The 16,127-nt window shown below is 33.5% G+C and overlaps 1 protein-coding gene and 1 pseudogene across 1 annotated transcript; one reads left to right on the top strand and one right to left on the bottom strand.

Moving 5' to 3' along the window:
* Positions 1-739: 739 nt before the first annotated feature.
* Positions 740-3,699, bottom strand: LOC120190002 (tRNA (adenine(58)-N(1))-methyltransferase non-catalytic subunit trm6-like). The gene is made up of 13 exons (XM_039193134.1): positions 3,427-3,699; positions 3,210-3,336; positions 2,973-3,102; positions 2,825-2,904; positions 2,613-2,683; positions 2,472-2,513; positions 2,267-2,391; positions 1,986-2,079; positions 1,751-1,853; positions 1,497-1,675; positions 1,305-1,410; positions 1,037-1,123; positions 740-962 (listed from the first exon to the last, which is right to left on the bottom strand). The coding sequence occupies exons 1-13, from the start codon at positions 3,549-3,551 to the stop codon at positions 864-866; spliced, it is 1,368 nt and encodes a 455-aa protein (XP_039049065.1). The 5' UTR covers positions 3,552-3,699; the 3' UTR covers positions 740-863.
* Positions 3,700-6,268: 2,569 nt separating this feature from the next.
* Positions 6,269-8,547, top strand: LOC120190574 (annotated as a pseudogene).
* Positions 8,548-16,127: the final 7,580 nt, after the last annotated feature.

Genomic DNA, 16,127 nt, shown 5'->3' with positions numbered 1-16,127 from the left:
TATATTAGTAATATCGAGTTTAAGGAATTTTAGTAGTAGTTTATTCGGATATGTATAATTTTTTATAAATTTTATATGGAAGAAATCATTTCCATAGAATTTTTATTGTGATATTTTTTATCATATAAATATAAAATTTGAAGAAAACATTATAGTTCCAAAACATTATATATGTTTCGTATTAGAAAAATATAAATTTTCCTTTTTTTGTTCTTATTTTATTTTTTATTTTATAAAAGAAGGATGAATCAGAAGTTGACTAATTAATGGGTAAAGTAAGTGATCGTTAAGGATAACGATCAAAGATTTGTTTACTTGTAATTAAAAACTTATTTAGAACACGCTAGCTATAATAACAAGTCAGATGCTGGGTCCAATATTATTGGACCAATGATGAATCTCTAAGCAGCCCTAAACGTCAGCTTTGGAAATGGGTGAGCCCGTTACATGGGTCCCAGCCGGCCTCAAATAGCTGTAGAAATAAATGGGTTCTTTCCACTTTCCAGAATTACGTGGTCACCACCGACAGCAGAAATTATGCACGCACGTGCAGTTGTCTCAAAGTAGATTGGCATACTTCTTTCAGACCATTGATAGTGTACATGAGTTTAATATAATGTCTGAGCTGCTTCATTTAAATCAAATAACAAAAACTTAATGGAAATGCAAATTAGCTAAATAGAATTCATCCTTGATTAAACAGTTTACATTTCTAACATACTGGTATTGTTAGAAATAAAGGAAAAAAATAGAAATAACAAATGAAGAGAAAAAAAAAAGTAGAATTGGCTTTATAGGCTTGAAAATAAGCAACGATACTGAATTACTAATACACAATTTTTTGCCTTTATTAAAATGTAGAACTACGGTTGACTTGTATTAGTATACATTCGAGTACCACTTAGGATGTAGCCGCGAGTTCCACTCATCTGCATGCAGGGATGGGTTCTTGATGGAAGCACCTGCATAATAATAATCACGTTATTCCGACAAATAAAGCATCAGATAGTTTAAAAATGTTAACGAGGAAGAAGACCTGATATTCTCGTAACCAAGGTTCTGAAATTTGTAACCCGATCGCCATTTTCTCATGTTGCAGATTGTGCATGCATGTTGCAAGAGGTTGTATTTAGACCGAGTTTGATAGAGCTAATTTTCTAGGGAATGACTGGTTCCACGATTACTCTTTGCAACAGAAATATTGTAAGTTTGTAACATCAGATTTATAAAAACTAATAGAAGTCTAATATTGATTCCTTTCAGGATTTGGAGCAGTAATAAGGGGTGAAAGCGAAGACAATGACCTGCAGATACTGGTGATAAATGGCGAAAGGAGCTGAGTATGTCCGAAGTGGCAGCAAATCCTTGACTAAGCTCCACGCATCCTGCTCCGCTGCAGCAATAATTAGGCTACACGAAGACATTGAGTTTAAGAACTATAGCTATATGATTCTAATGTTAAGAAAGCAACTGTTTATTTCTGTAATTGTAGATACCTAGAGAATCCATTCTCTTTCCATGACTGAATGGCTTCTTTTGGTGCTTTTTTTCCAGCTTTTGGGGCTTTGCAAGTTTTGCTTGAGGAAGAAAATTTATTCTCAGGAACAAGATTAGAATCACCATTTTTGGATGAAAGGTGACCATCTTCCTTGCCGACTGATAAGGATGTTTTTTCCTAAATAAAGTATCACAATACATTAAGGGGGATTCAGATAAAGAACAAACTTAATCACAAGGGAGCATGACTAACATTAGATTGACTCTCCATCGTACAGTCATCTTCATGCTGGCTGACTTGCTCACCAGTTTCATTTTGGACTGCACACAGGTCATTGAAGGAACACCGCAAAATTCTGGAAAAAGAATGGAAGAATATATTTTGAATAACATAATATTCTGCATTCATATCTGCGCTATGCACATGTGAAAGCGAGATGACAAAAGGAGTGACTAGTTGGGAGCAAATTCAAAAGTTGGAAGTGTGCCTCTTGCAAATTTCATCACTGAAGTTGAACATCCTTATTATTTCTATAAGATACGGTGTCCCTCCAAGATAAATACTGCACACACTACCGGAACCTGTAACCACACAAAGGATCTTCAGGTAAGATAAGCTTTAACAATGCATTTCAAATACCGTATAACATAAAAGGCACCTAAATAACACTATATTTTATTGCAATGTCACACTGGTCTTATTCATTATAGGTCTTGTTGTTTCACATGCCATATTGAATGCCTCTTAGAAATAAAACTTGTTCGATACCTCCTAAACGCTCAGACACGGCACCAGTAACAAGTCCACCAACCATATCCACTACAAGGACATCTGAGTTTGCAGTGACATTAGCCATTGAAAGCAAAAGAGATAAAGCATCCACTCGCAAAAATCTGAATCATAAGAAAAACAAAATTAATTATGACTGATATGTCTGCATAAGTAGCGTATCAAAAACATAGTTAATGATTACCCAATTCGAGCTGGATACTTCTTGAAGTATGCCTCACATATACTGTATAGTAGCAAAATGCAAGTCAGCAAGGACAGAGATATAAACCATTTAAAAACCATATCCCACAAAAGCAGCTTGAGTAAAGAATCATATGGATACCTTCTAGAAAAGGGTCGTCTAAGAAGTACTCTCGGTGCATATTTCTTTTGCTTCTTAAGCCTATATTTTTCCTACAGATGAAACACAAAAACATTTATATTTCCGTTTCATTCCTTTTCTCCTGATATTTTACTAGTCTACCAAACCAGCTTATATTAGAGATTGATAATCATTAATAAATGTAGGACTTTTTGAGTACGAAATAAACTAACCTGGGAGAACTGTGTTTTCTTATCAAAAGTTGCATTGTTAGCAATGAGAGCCTCAACAATTTCATTCCCCGTTGCCCCGTCTGCATCATAAGAGAAAGAACCAACTAGTGAAAACCCGTGTACACACAAAAAGCATATAAATGATCACAAAACACAGTTTTTAACCTCCGCATTGCATCTATATCTTCACCGGTGAGGGTTTGGGCTTGATTATTATCAATTATAGCTCGGTTATCTCGGGATTCTTCTTGTAATTGACTACCTCCTTCGTCTTGAACATTATTCTCTGCAAATAAAAGCGTTAGATGAGTATTATCCAGAATGATTTTGAAATAATTAAGCCGTAAAATCACGTTCTTAGGGAAGCAAAAAAAGAAAGTAAATGTTCAGTAGGCGGAACAAAGCGGGAAAGGTAAGGTTTTTTCTTTCCGCTTTCAACTTGAAACAAAGACCCAAAAGGACAACCAATCAATGGTTGCAAAGAGCATGTCTTATTCCCAATTGTCAAGGTCCTGAAACAGTGACACTAACAAATTAAACAACGCAAAATTTAAAATTTCATAATCAGTAAAACGAACTGTTTTGAGAAAAATGGAGCTTACGAGCCGGCAGAGAGACGAGCGAAAACAAGGCGATCGCCGTCGTTGATACCGAGTAATACGGTGCAACCTTCCCAGGTTACTCTAGGATTTAGAACAGTGACCGATTCAGGTTTACTTTCGGACATGTTAAATCTCTCTTTAAACAAAGATTTGCTCTTTATTCTTCCGTGTGTGTAAAAGAAAAAAATTCACAAACAAGAATCCGACGAACAACTTCAGTTCACTAAAAAGATTTAGGTTTTGCAGAACATTATCTTATCTAACTATATAAATATTTGGCATTAATCAACTTTCCCCGAAGGAATAAAACGTTACTGCTGTTTGGGTTGAGGAATATGAGATTCTCGTAATGAGATTCATATTTTCATGTTTGGTAGTTTGAAAATCTTATTTTTGATAATATTTTATTATTAAATTTAGATTTTTAGGTATATTATCGTAAATGATATTATTTTTTTATGTATTGTTGGATTATCGGTAATTAAAATGTCTTTATTTTTTTAAAAATTATCATTTTTGTCATTAAATAATAAAAATTTGGTAGTTGAAATCTTATTTTTGATAATTATTTTATTATTAAATTTAGATTTTTAGGTATATATAAATGATTTTTTTTATGTATTGTTGGATTATCGGTGATTATTCTATTTTTTTAAAAAATATCATTTTTTGTCATTAAATAATAAAAATTTTACGAATGTTAATTATAAATTTATCCTTCAAAAAATTTATATAAGATTTAGTGCTAAATAAAATTTTATATAATTTAGTGCTTAAAATAAATTTTACCATGTCATTAAACTTTTTTATATTTTTAATTTTGTAAACAAATATATAAATTTTATGAATTTAAATTTTTTAAAAGAAAATATATAATATTTTTTAACTTGTTAAAAACAAATATAATAAGGCCAATTTGGTCAATATACATTCCAATAATTTTATTCTTTTAACCAAACACAGTAATCTTTTCTGCTAACATCAAACACAAAATAACATTCTTAGTAATTCTATTCTCTGGTAATCTTACATTTCCACTGGTAATCTTACATTCTGTGAATCAAACACACCTTTAACGTCTGGGGTTCAAGTAAAAGTTTAAAATAAAACTGCTTAGCCATCAACGAGGATATTCTGTTTTATCTTGGATCTGAATCATTGGCTAAGCCCCAACCATAACAAAAGGATGTCCAAAAAGGACCAGAAACAGTCCATTTTCTCAGTCATGGTTTTCAATTTTGTGACATCGTTTTGGATTGGGTTAAATATATCAAGCAAATTTTGAGCTACTCCAGTTCCTTTACGGCAGAAACATGTGAGATCAGCTGTTAGGTCAGCTTCTTCCACTATTTGAATGAACACTGAACAGTAGTGGGAGGATGTCGCCATAAAACATCGCGACAAACACAAACCTTGTAAACTTGGTTTTTGTTTTTATTCATCTCCCTAACGTCAGAGGTGAACAATGTCGGCCAACTAATATAATGCCAAGTAACCTCCCAAGTTGCACATGGGTTTTTTGTTGCTAGATTTACTTGCCCTCTAGCATTATTATAGCTTCTGCTCTCAGTCATTAAAAACTACACGTAGCTTACACATGTTAATTTCATATCGGAAGTTCCTTTCTTCTTACTAAATTTTTGGACTTTGATTAACTTTTTAAGATACAACAGTGTTGAACAGCTTCACATCGATACCCAATAAAATAATTAAGATTCTGTTTTGTTCTCATGTTTGGCAAGTAATCTAAGGTCACAAAATAAAAGCTTACTTTAGTATTGAAAAGAAAAAGGAATATATAAGTTGAATAGTACAACTTAGGGATTAAAATATGATAAAATGAATTATAGGAATTACTTTTTTTTAACTAATGAAATCATGTTTCGGGTGCACTTACAATGATCATTGCTTAATAAAGAACTTCCATGTGAGATTGTGTTAGTTGGTTTGTTATAATCAAGGTTCCATAATTCCCGATAAAATGTAGCTTTGTTTGGATGTTCACGCCATTTCCTTGCAGATGAAAAAGGATGGTTTCTTTTCATACTGCCCCCAACCATGCAACCTTTTAGAAAACCTCAAATATTACCTTGTAAAAGCTCTTACATTTCTAATCTGGCTGGCCCCTGCATTGCCGGTACTGTGTACTGAAAGTCTGAAATTAGTCATCACCCATTACGAGTACAGAGAGCAAGTAGGGTTTTAATACCCCAAAACAACCTTATTACACCAGAAACTCATCGATTCAACATCATGGTGAGTCGGTCATTTTTGAACAATGTGTTGTTGACCATTGAGGGCAGCTAGTCATCGCTAGAGGTCAAGTTATACAACCTATAGCTCGTCCATGTTGGATTCCTTGAGAATGGGGTGGATAGAGATAGATCGAGCCTTATTATGGACATTACATGGAGCAGGTCGTCCTTTTTTTTTGGCACCGCAAACAATAGTGATTCAGCAGAGACATCTGGAAGATGCAAATTGCCATAGGGGTTTCCAATTCTTTCTGTGTTGTCTTATATGATTTCTCTTCAGTTCATGCATTTTTTCTTTTGCAAATTTTTAGTATCTCTGGACCCCATTTCTACATTATTACCCCAACACTAAATAAACTCTAATTCATCTCCCTTTTCTCCCTTATTACACCGTTTAAGTACAAATTCTTAATTTAAATGATAAGAATTCATCATACGTGTAGAATGAAAATGGGTCGATCATTCACGAGCAGTTGATGAATCTCGTTTGCATTGGAGCCGGGATTTAGAGCGAGTGGTCCAAGAGGTATGCACTTCTACGAAAGAAGGGAGAGAGTTAAATCAAAAGTGAAGAAACATAGCTGTAAATGACAGCGACCGGTCCCACTTCCACCACCTCACTGTGCCTTCTTGGTCCTTGGTCCTTATTACCCTCTCGATCCCTCCACATTTGCCCACAAAAAGAAAATATAACCCTTCTCCTAGCTCCTTCTCAAAAACTCCTCTTTTTATGAGAATAATCTCTGCTGCTACTTTTTTTTAGTATTATTGTCTCCTATTGATCGTTCTTATTTTTATGCTCCTCACTTTCTTACCGAGACGGCGGCCGAACCCATGACAGTGAAACCGCAGTCCAAGCGTAAAAAACCAGGTGCAAAAGCAAAAGCAACCGTCTTCATGGACCAAATCAAGAATTTGCTCAGTTGCAAACAGATTGAAGGCCGAAAGTTCATGATCCTTCCAAGAATAATCATCATGGGTACTCAAAGCTGGGTTCCTCTTGCAAGTCCATCTGTAGCTTCAGGGACGTTGTTCATGGCAACTCGAGGAGAGTTGTTCACAGAGCTGATAACTCGCCTGAGTAGCACAGTGGGTCAAGAAACTGGGTTACCGAGACGCAAAGCCACAAATAGCTCGTCAACCCGGTCGTTGTCGGGTCAACAAGATCCATAATAGCAGCACAACTTACACGGCATCTTCATCCAGAGCTATGCATTCAGAAGCTTTCTGGGTGTTATGAGTGCCATATGATCGTTGACCCCACAGGTATATATTTTAGTAAACTTGATTTCCCCCTCATTTTCCAAAATTAGAATTTGCTTCGTTTACTTGAGAAAAATAGTTTAAAGAAAGTATGAATTATCAGGTATCCTTCCTCAAGAGCGACAATCTGTGCCTGCTCACAGTGCGGAGAGATCTTCCCAAAGATTGAAAGCTTGGAGCTTCATCAATCTGTTCGCCATGCAGTACAGTCATTTCCATATCTTCTATGCTACAATTTACTATCGTTTTATTATCAATTGTTTGTATGGATTACAACATATAAAAGCTTAATTGTGTCTTTCTTCTGCTTCGTTTGTCTTTAACACCTGAACTCAAAAGTAAATTCCGAAATTGTAAACTTGTTATTGTTCTAAAATGATTGTCCCTTCCTTTCCATTTATCCAATCAGACAACAAAGTACAATGGCTAGATGTCTATATTAACAGTCAAATTCTTTACCACTTTTCTCCTTGCACTTTATTTGAAAATCACTCGTTTTTATGCTGCTTAATTTACAAATGCTTTAATGCTCTTATTGCACTAAATCTCGCCCCACCCTTTTGCCGATTGATGTTAAATACCACAGCTGTCACTTTTGATAAGTATTGTAAGCGTGGTGTCTTTTCATTGGGTATGATTATCCCACCTGTAACGTTATTTGCACGTTGTGAGAACCATGACCCCACCGACAACGACAAGTCCAATTAATATTTCCTTTATGCAAAAGGAAAATAATTTTTAGTTTGATATTTTATTCTTGTAGTTTCGGAGTTGGGCCCAGACATTCGGCCGGAACATCGTAGAAATTATCTCAAATCGAGCTGGCTTAAGAAGGGTATCCAATCTGTAAGATCGAACGGATACTGAAAGTCCACAACACCCATCGCACCATCCAACGGTTCGAGACTGTCGCGACGCAGTGAAAACGCGTGCTCTTAACACCACCAAAAGAATCCCAGTGTGTGCAGCCGACGGCAACGAACTCCTCCGGTTCCACTGCACCACATTGTCGTGCTCCCTCGAGCGCGTGGATCCTCCAGCTTGTGCGGTTCGATCCCGGTTGCGGAGTCTGCACCATAATTAAACAAGGTTCCACACAAAAGGTGGAGGTGGAGGTGTCGCCGCGGCAGCAGAATCCAAAGGAGTCTGCACTATGGCTAGCAGCGGCAGGGCCCACGACTCACTTAAATGTACGGACGGGCGGAGGGCCATGCTTGTTTGCCGTGTGATCGCGGGAAGGGTTGAGAGAGTGGCTGATGATGCGCCGCCGTTGGAGGAGGATAATAGCAGCAGCTCTTCGGCTTCGACTGGTCGTACGATTCTATGGCAGCATACACCGGCGTCTACTCCACCATGGAAGAGTTGGTTGTCTTCAATCCAAGGCTACCTTCCTTGTTTCGTAGTCATTTACAAAGCGCTAGAATCTTAACTCGGTTGAAGTCAGTTATCAAGTATCGACATCATCTTCTCAGAATCAAATCAAACGATCATCTAACCGTGTACATATGTTTAGATCTTTACGTCGTGGCACATAAGATCGAAGCCTATTTTCTTTTTCTTTTTTTCTCTTATGAAAATAAATTGGATTTCAATGTTTGCTAGACTAGCTCGACTGCGTGCAGCTGACGAATCTAAACTTACTTTTGTTGGCTGAATATTTAAATTAAGACGCTGAAACATTATTTGCTCGTTGTATGATGAAGACACAATGACAGACATACACATATTATTCGTAACAAAAATACACAGCAATTAGCAACGGCAATTTCATCATTTACTTTTCATTCGAAAAGAGAGATTCGAATTGTCATCTTCAATGCACACCTTTCACGATCACTTCACTCACCTACACTACAACTTGTGCTTTATCAGTGGTTAATGGACCATAAATAATTCCTAACTCATCCTGCCCATATCATATTTTATCCAACAATCTAATTAAAGAATACCTACCATTGTACCACAATCAATTGATCTAGTAGGACGAGATAATATTTATTAAACAAGATAAAATGTTTAAATCATGGCATCTACGAAAAGAGTATACTGAGTTGGAAGAGTCACACCCATAATGAGTTTTTTGTGAAACTCGATCTGATTAACCGTTAATAAATTATATAGTAATTATTAAATAAATAAAATAAATATATATACCGTGATTTTAATTTGAAGAATTACAACTGAAATTACATTTAGCCAAATACATTGTCATTCCTAATTGTATGTACAATAATTATATCTATCAACATGAAATAAAAGAACATATTTATCTTTTAAAATGTGTATAATTAATCAAATTCAACATCTTAGGTGTATAGCTAAACTAAAAATTAAAATTGTATATGTACAATCATACAAATTTAAAATTAATGTATTACATTGTATAATGTTTATCCCTTTTTTTAAAAGGATATATGCTACTACAATTATAATGATATACATGTGATAAATTGAATTAATCTAAAAACTGTTAATAAATTAATAAAATAGATAAAAATAAAAGTTAAAATTAAATCAAGAAAAATTATTTCATAAACTATCATGGAGTTTTTTTAAAAAAAGGTAACATGTGACATATAAATGTAATAAAAAGATATAAAAAAATAAGACAAACGATAGTATTTAATAATATCCATCGATAATGTATCAAATATTTATTTTTAATTAAAATTATTTGATTCAGATTATTTTGAGAGAATTTAAATAATGTTAAAAAAGCTAATTTGAACTAAGCTTGAAATTCTATATAATTACTTTTTGTTTGATTAAGTAACAATTTATTTGATTGGTTGGATTATAAAGTAAAGGTATTCGGGCTGAACAACCCCACTAAAATTAACCATCTAATCAAATAAAAATTAAAACTAACAACGACAATGGAATGAATCGAATTAAATTGATTTGAAAGTCGTCGATGTCCTAGACTCGTGGGTGAAAATGTTCTGTGTACTTGAAATAGGATGTTGAAAGGCAGACGGGATCGAAGAGGGTAGGAGCAGAATTATTAAGACCCACCCACGTGAGATTATCTTGGAATAATTGCCGAAGGAAAGTGTGGATATTGACCATGCACCTACACAAGGACTGGGAAATAGAACTGGGTTTCTATAACAAGATACAGTGGACGATTCATAATTGCAGCACACATGCTTCATCATCGCATGTGCATTCATTGCGTTCTTCTTGTTTCATGTGTTTGGATTTTATATTACATTATTTTGGGTTTAAATTTTTTGCACAATTATATTATGTTAAGTAGTCATTCTTGCTCTAGTCATGGGAAGCTTCCTAACAGTCAAAATCAAATCTAGTTAACTAATTTCATATATATTTTGCTAATATCGAAGGGTCCATTGGTTTTTCAATATTTTTTTTAATTTTGTCGAAATATTAGAAATTAAATATTTTCACGATTGGATCGTAAGCAAAACTCTGGTTTGGGACAAATGAAAAACCACCACGCTGCTCTACCGAACGGTTCTAAATGATTGATCATAATTCTGGAGTTGCTTCTGCAAATGATATAAAACTCGAATAGAACCCACCCTAGGTTTGGAAATATATTCAACTAACTTTCTAATATAATAGTTAAGAAAATAGATGTATAGATGGCAGTGAATAAATCTAATTATCGATTGGTTGAACAGATATGCGAGGGGTTAACCTATACCACAAAATAAAAACCACAGACAGTCTCATTTTAGAATATTCAACATTTCATCAGCTGCATGCTCATAACCTCGAGGACAGAGTGGTACACGAGATATTGGAACAATGTAAAGCTGGGCCTACCAGTCTTGACCATCCTACTTTGTTATTAAGCTCAAAGTTCACCCATGAACTCTGAGTTCAAGTCCTTCAAAGGCCACGACCGAAGTATGTTCGGCTCATGAGAGGCCCAATTAGCTTCCAACGGTCGAATATCTGATGTTTTGGTTTGATCGTATCATGATACCATATACCATTGTTAGTGAAACGTTATGTTATGAATAATGGGTGCTATTGTTATATACTTTCTTCCTTCTCGGGTTACGAATCTACGTGTCCACGGAAACTTGGAATGTGTGTTTCTGTTTGTACATTGAGAATGGTAAAAATATGTTTACGTTTGTTTTTGATAATTTGATTTAAATCAGATTTGTTGAGGCTCCGAGCAGAGGCTAAAGGATTTAAAAGAATGCTTGTAAATAACAATTATGTTGCTATTTTTATCACTAATTCGTCCAATTAAAAAATTGCATTACCTATCTTTTTATAAAAATATTTTGTCGCTAATTGTTTCGGGTTAATATAATCATTAAATTACTAATATGATAGTAAGTGGCGAATTCAAAAATATTTTGAAAGGTATACTTATATTAATGGCACACATTTTTTTAATAGGATTGAACACAAATAAAATTTTAAGTGGACTCATACGAAAATAAATAATTAATCAGAAAAAAATTAGATTTCAATACTCATACTCAAAAAGAGCGGATCCGTCGTCAATGACCGTCCACATATAAAAAATAATATGATAAGAGTATTGATTAAATTTTATTAATTTTTAATGCAAATTTTATTAAAAATTTAAGATTTAATTAATCTTAAGAAAAATATAAAATAATAAAAATCAAATTGTTACTCGTTTTCTTGCAATTTTATTTGAAAAGGAAAAATAATAAAATTCGTGAGATAATGGTGTGGAAAAAAATTCATGATAATGTTATTGGAGAGTTAATTGCTGAGATAAGGTGTTTGCTACCGGAAGAGCATTGGTCGCCAGGTGCTCCGGGCGACCAAGGAAGTCGCCAAGCCGTCTGAGCGTACTGTGTGCGTTGCTGAAGCTGTGCATGGGCCATGCACGTGATCCCATCCCACAATGGAGGTCGCCAAGTACGAGTGACCTTATTCCATGCACGTGATCCAATTGGATATCTGACTGTATAAATGAGTCGTTTAGTGCATTACAATGTTTTCACATTATCCATTTATGACATTCTTTGTGTTTATTGGATTAAAAATATTAAACTCAATATTTTAACTAATAACCCATGTTTGTAGGCTTGATTCAAGTATTACTGTGTTTGTTGCTAGTTGATTTCAAAGAGGCGTGAACCTAGAGGCAAATAGGGGCATGGCCCACTTGATTAACTATAGAAATTATAGGTAATTTTTTAATCATTTTATATGATGTATAATTGCAGCATTCATGGGTTCAATTATTGTAGCTTCATTATTGCAGCTTTCACGGGGTTCAAATGCAATAATTGCTGCATGAATTTTTGGTAGCCTGTGATCCCTTATTGCATGCAATAATTTACTACATTTACAGTCGGATTTAGGGTTATATATTGGGTGGGAGGGGGTTCGGTTGTAAGAAGAAAGAAAGGGAGAAGAAAGAAAGAGAACAAAAGAAGAAGAAGAAGGGCCCGTAAGGTAATTTTGTAATTTTTAAATTAGTTTAAATTATTAGTTAGTTAGTTAGTTAGTTAGGGCATAGTTTAGGGTTAGTTATATTATATAACAAAAATTTAATTAATTAGTTGTTAGTTTAAGTTAGATTAATGATGTTTAATTTTTTTTTACAGATTCATTCGAATGGCTGACCAAAATCCACTGAGATTTGACAATCAACATATTTCTACTCATTTGGGAAATGGTGTTATTATTATTTAATAAAATAAAATATTGTTTAATGAATTATTATTATTAAATATTTGAAGATTATTTTATGATTGTGATAAAATTTTTGAATTATTTAATAGCAGGAGGACAAGCAGCTAAATATTCCGGCCAAGCCACACCAATTGATAGAAGAAAACTTGCAACAGACTGGATTTTACTATGTAACATTTGTGTGAGAATACAAGTTGGTCCCAAGTTTGATCAGTGTGTTGATTGAACGTTGGAGACCAGAAACACACACATTTCATTTTCTGTGTGGAGAATGTACGATAACTCTGGAGGATGTGGCAATGCAACTCGGGGTCCAAACAAATGCGATGTCGATGGTAATGACAAATGACTAAAATAATGTGGAACAACTTTGCAGTGCGTTTCTTGGGAAAACGCCAATAACACCAGAGTGTAAAGGGTTGCGTGTGAAGTTGTCATGGTTGAAGAATCAATTTCAGCTCCTACCAAATAGTATGGAATAAGAAATTATATATACAACACGAGCATATATATTGCAGTTGATTGGGGGAATTTTGATGCCGAATAAATACGGTAATTTTGTTCACACTCAATATCTTCTATTTTTAAGAAATTTTATGAATACTAGGTAATATAGCTAGGGATCAACGATATTAGCGTTCTTGTATCGTGAGATGTACAAGGCGTCATTAGTCGTGAATAATAATAATACAACAGAAATCGGTGGATGTCTGATGCTGCTACAATCATGGGCTTGGCATAGACTTCCGTTTTGACACCGATTTGTCAGATTGCGGTTGACTTTCCACTTGCCGAAAGGTAATATGAATTATATATTTTAATATAAAATATTAATTATAAATTATTTATTTTGATTAAAAATATTGAACAAAATGGCCATATTTTTGTTTTGATTGATATACAGATGGAGGCAAAAAATAGAAGGCACGAGTTGGTGTACAACAATATTAAAGAGTTTAAGCTGAAGATCGACATTAAGGGGAAAAAAGAGGTATATATAATATGTTATTATTAATTATTTTTAATTTAACTATATTATTTGATTCAAATCAATTTTATTGTTATTTAAATTTTACAGTTTAATTGGAGACTATACGTAGATGCATAGTGTAACACCCCCATACCCGACCCGGATACGAGTCTGAGATGTCACATTGACTTTGTAAAAAAATGTTCTTACAAAATAACAAAACATTTGGACTTATATTAAGAAAATAAAATAATATACTGTTAAATTATGTTTCATTATAACAAATTTAAGGCAAAAGATGTTTTAAGAATTGTAATGTACTGTATGAATAGTATCAATATTATTTAAATAGTACCGTAAACAGTAATGAACAATACCGTGAACAGTGTATCGAATTTAAAATGTGTATCGATGCACTGCTACAGTGTACTGATACACTGCTACAGTGTACTGATGCACTGTTACAGTAATTTCGGTCAAACATATATAAACTCATAAAAACTTAAACTTTCATTCCTATAAATTACCATATACATAAATACGTTTAAAACATTACAAAACCCGATCAGGGCATATCGTATTCAAATCTTTATTTACGAGTCAACCACAATCAGTATTACAAAATACATACTATTTAATTTTTTCTCATATGATCTTTGGAAAGGAGAAATTGACATGTCTTGCTTAACTTTTATCCTTCTTCTTCTCGGAACCTACGTGTGAAACAATCACACACTAAGTCGTTAACTTAGTGAGGCATATAAATAATAAACCATAGAACATTTCATATAACAGAATGCATACATGCACCTATCATCATTATCATGATCTCTATCAATATCATCTTTATCATGTAATACATTTCATTAACAATACACACATTATCACATATAAATCTTGCAACGTATTTCATATAACAAAGCATATACATCACATACAATGTATTTATTGTTATCTCTTTATTAGCCCATGTACATATGTGTTTCAGTGTAAACAATAATAAAAGGATGTCATAAAATAATGCAAACACTTTTGATATATTTTATAGCCCCATGTACATTACTGAGAACTCAAGGTATGCGAGTACATTGAGGTTGTGCACATATGTTGTCACCACAGCTCGTATAAATACACCAAAGTGCCATGTAGAATTGCACCGAAGTGCCGCGTAGAGTTGCACGTAGTGCCATATAAAATGTTCATAAGGACCACATAGAAATTCCTTAAGAATCATATACATATGCCAAAGGCCAAGTATGTGTCTCAAAGGACATCATAAATGTTCCAAAGAATACATATATGTCCCGGAGGACCATGTAGACCCTCAACTCTTGGCATGCCAACTATACCCCTAGCTTTCATATCACATAACATGAACATTATTATTTATAACATTTACATCACTTGTATCATATAAACATGTAATCTCATAACTCAGTCTCATGTAGCTTGTATATCATTCTTGTATGATCTCATAGATCCTTGTATAATATTCTTGTCATATAACCCATATCACATAGGTTCATATCATATAACATATATCACATGTGCATATAATCACATCGATCATATCATATAACTTATATAATTTCTCATGTTCATGTAAACACGCATGCCATATATTGTTCATATATACATCATATAACACATAGAATAACATATAAACTTATACATGTATTTATGTACACACTTTCATATAGTTCGTATATCAATGCCCTAAAACTTATTCACAGTTTTACATAATCACTTATCTCACATATTTATATTCTAGTTTCATATATTTACTTAATTCAATTTCACATAGCTTGTTACCTATATATATATTCTCATAACTTATCATCACATAGTTCCCATAACATTTTTCCTATAGCTTCATAGATCTTTACTATATGACTCATATATTATATGTTCATTTAAGTCCATAACTCTTCCCCATATAACTTATTTTACATGTTCGTATAATCACTTCTAGCAATGTCTCCTAATTTATATAATATTCTCATATTGTCCTATAGGTCAATGTTATTTAACTTATCTCACTTTTCATTTAATCTCATAAGTTGGTTATACCAGTTCCTATATATCTAACTCATGTAATTTATATCATGTTATTATATCTTCAACTAGACCTATATCCACATGTCCATAATTACATAGCTTATATTCTTTCTCATATAATCACATATGTCCATGTCGTTTAACTTATCATTTATATCTATACCACCTAGTTTATATCACTTCTCTTGTTATCACATAAGTCCTTGCTATTTTACATAGTTCATGATCATATAGTCACTTATGTCAATACCACATATCGCATATACATGTAATCATGTAAATTATGTAACATATAATAACATATGACACATATACTCATTTTCATGTATTCATGCACACATAAGAATTCCATCAATCACAAATCAAATAATATTTTAGGAGTCACTTCTTAACATAGTAACTCCGTCACTGGCTAATCGCAAGCCAATGTTTGTTAGATAACATAAGTACAAATTAAATTGCACTCACCTTAACACTTTATAAAACCAAATCCA

Source organism: Hibiscus syriacus, unplaced genomic scaffold (genome assembly GCF_006381635.1).
Source record: "Hibiscus syriacus cultivar Baekdansim isolate YM2019G1 unplaced genomic scaffold, ASM638163v2 tig00116962_pilon, whole genome shotgun sequence".
In the NCBI taxonomy this organism is placed as follows: domain Eukaryota; kingdom Viridiplantae; phylum Streptophyta; class Magnoliopsida; order Malvales; family Malvaceae; genus Hibiscus; species Hibiscus syriacus.
Note: the sequence above shows the minus strand (reverse complement) of the source record. Positions and strands in the feature narration are given on the sequence as shown.

Bases quoted from the DNA above. Each gene is read 5' to 3' on its own strand.
- LOC120190002 (XM_039193134.1), bottom strand. From the start codon at position 3,551: ATGTCCGAAAGTAAACCTGAATCGGTCACTGTTCTAAATCCTAGAGTA. The intron at 1,854-1,985 runs GCACACTTCCAA...TTCTTTTTCCAG, and splicing joins AGTGATGAAATTTGCAAGAG to AATTTTGCGGTGTTCCTTCA. The intron at 1,124-1,304 runs GTCATTGTCTTC...GTCTAAATACAA, and splicing joins TTTATCACCAGTATCTGCAG to CCTCTTGCAACATGCATGCA.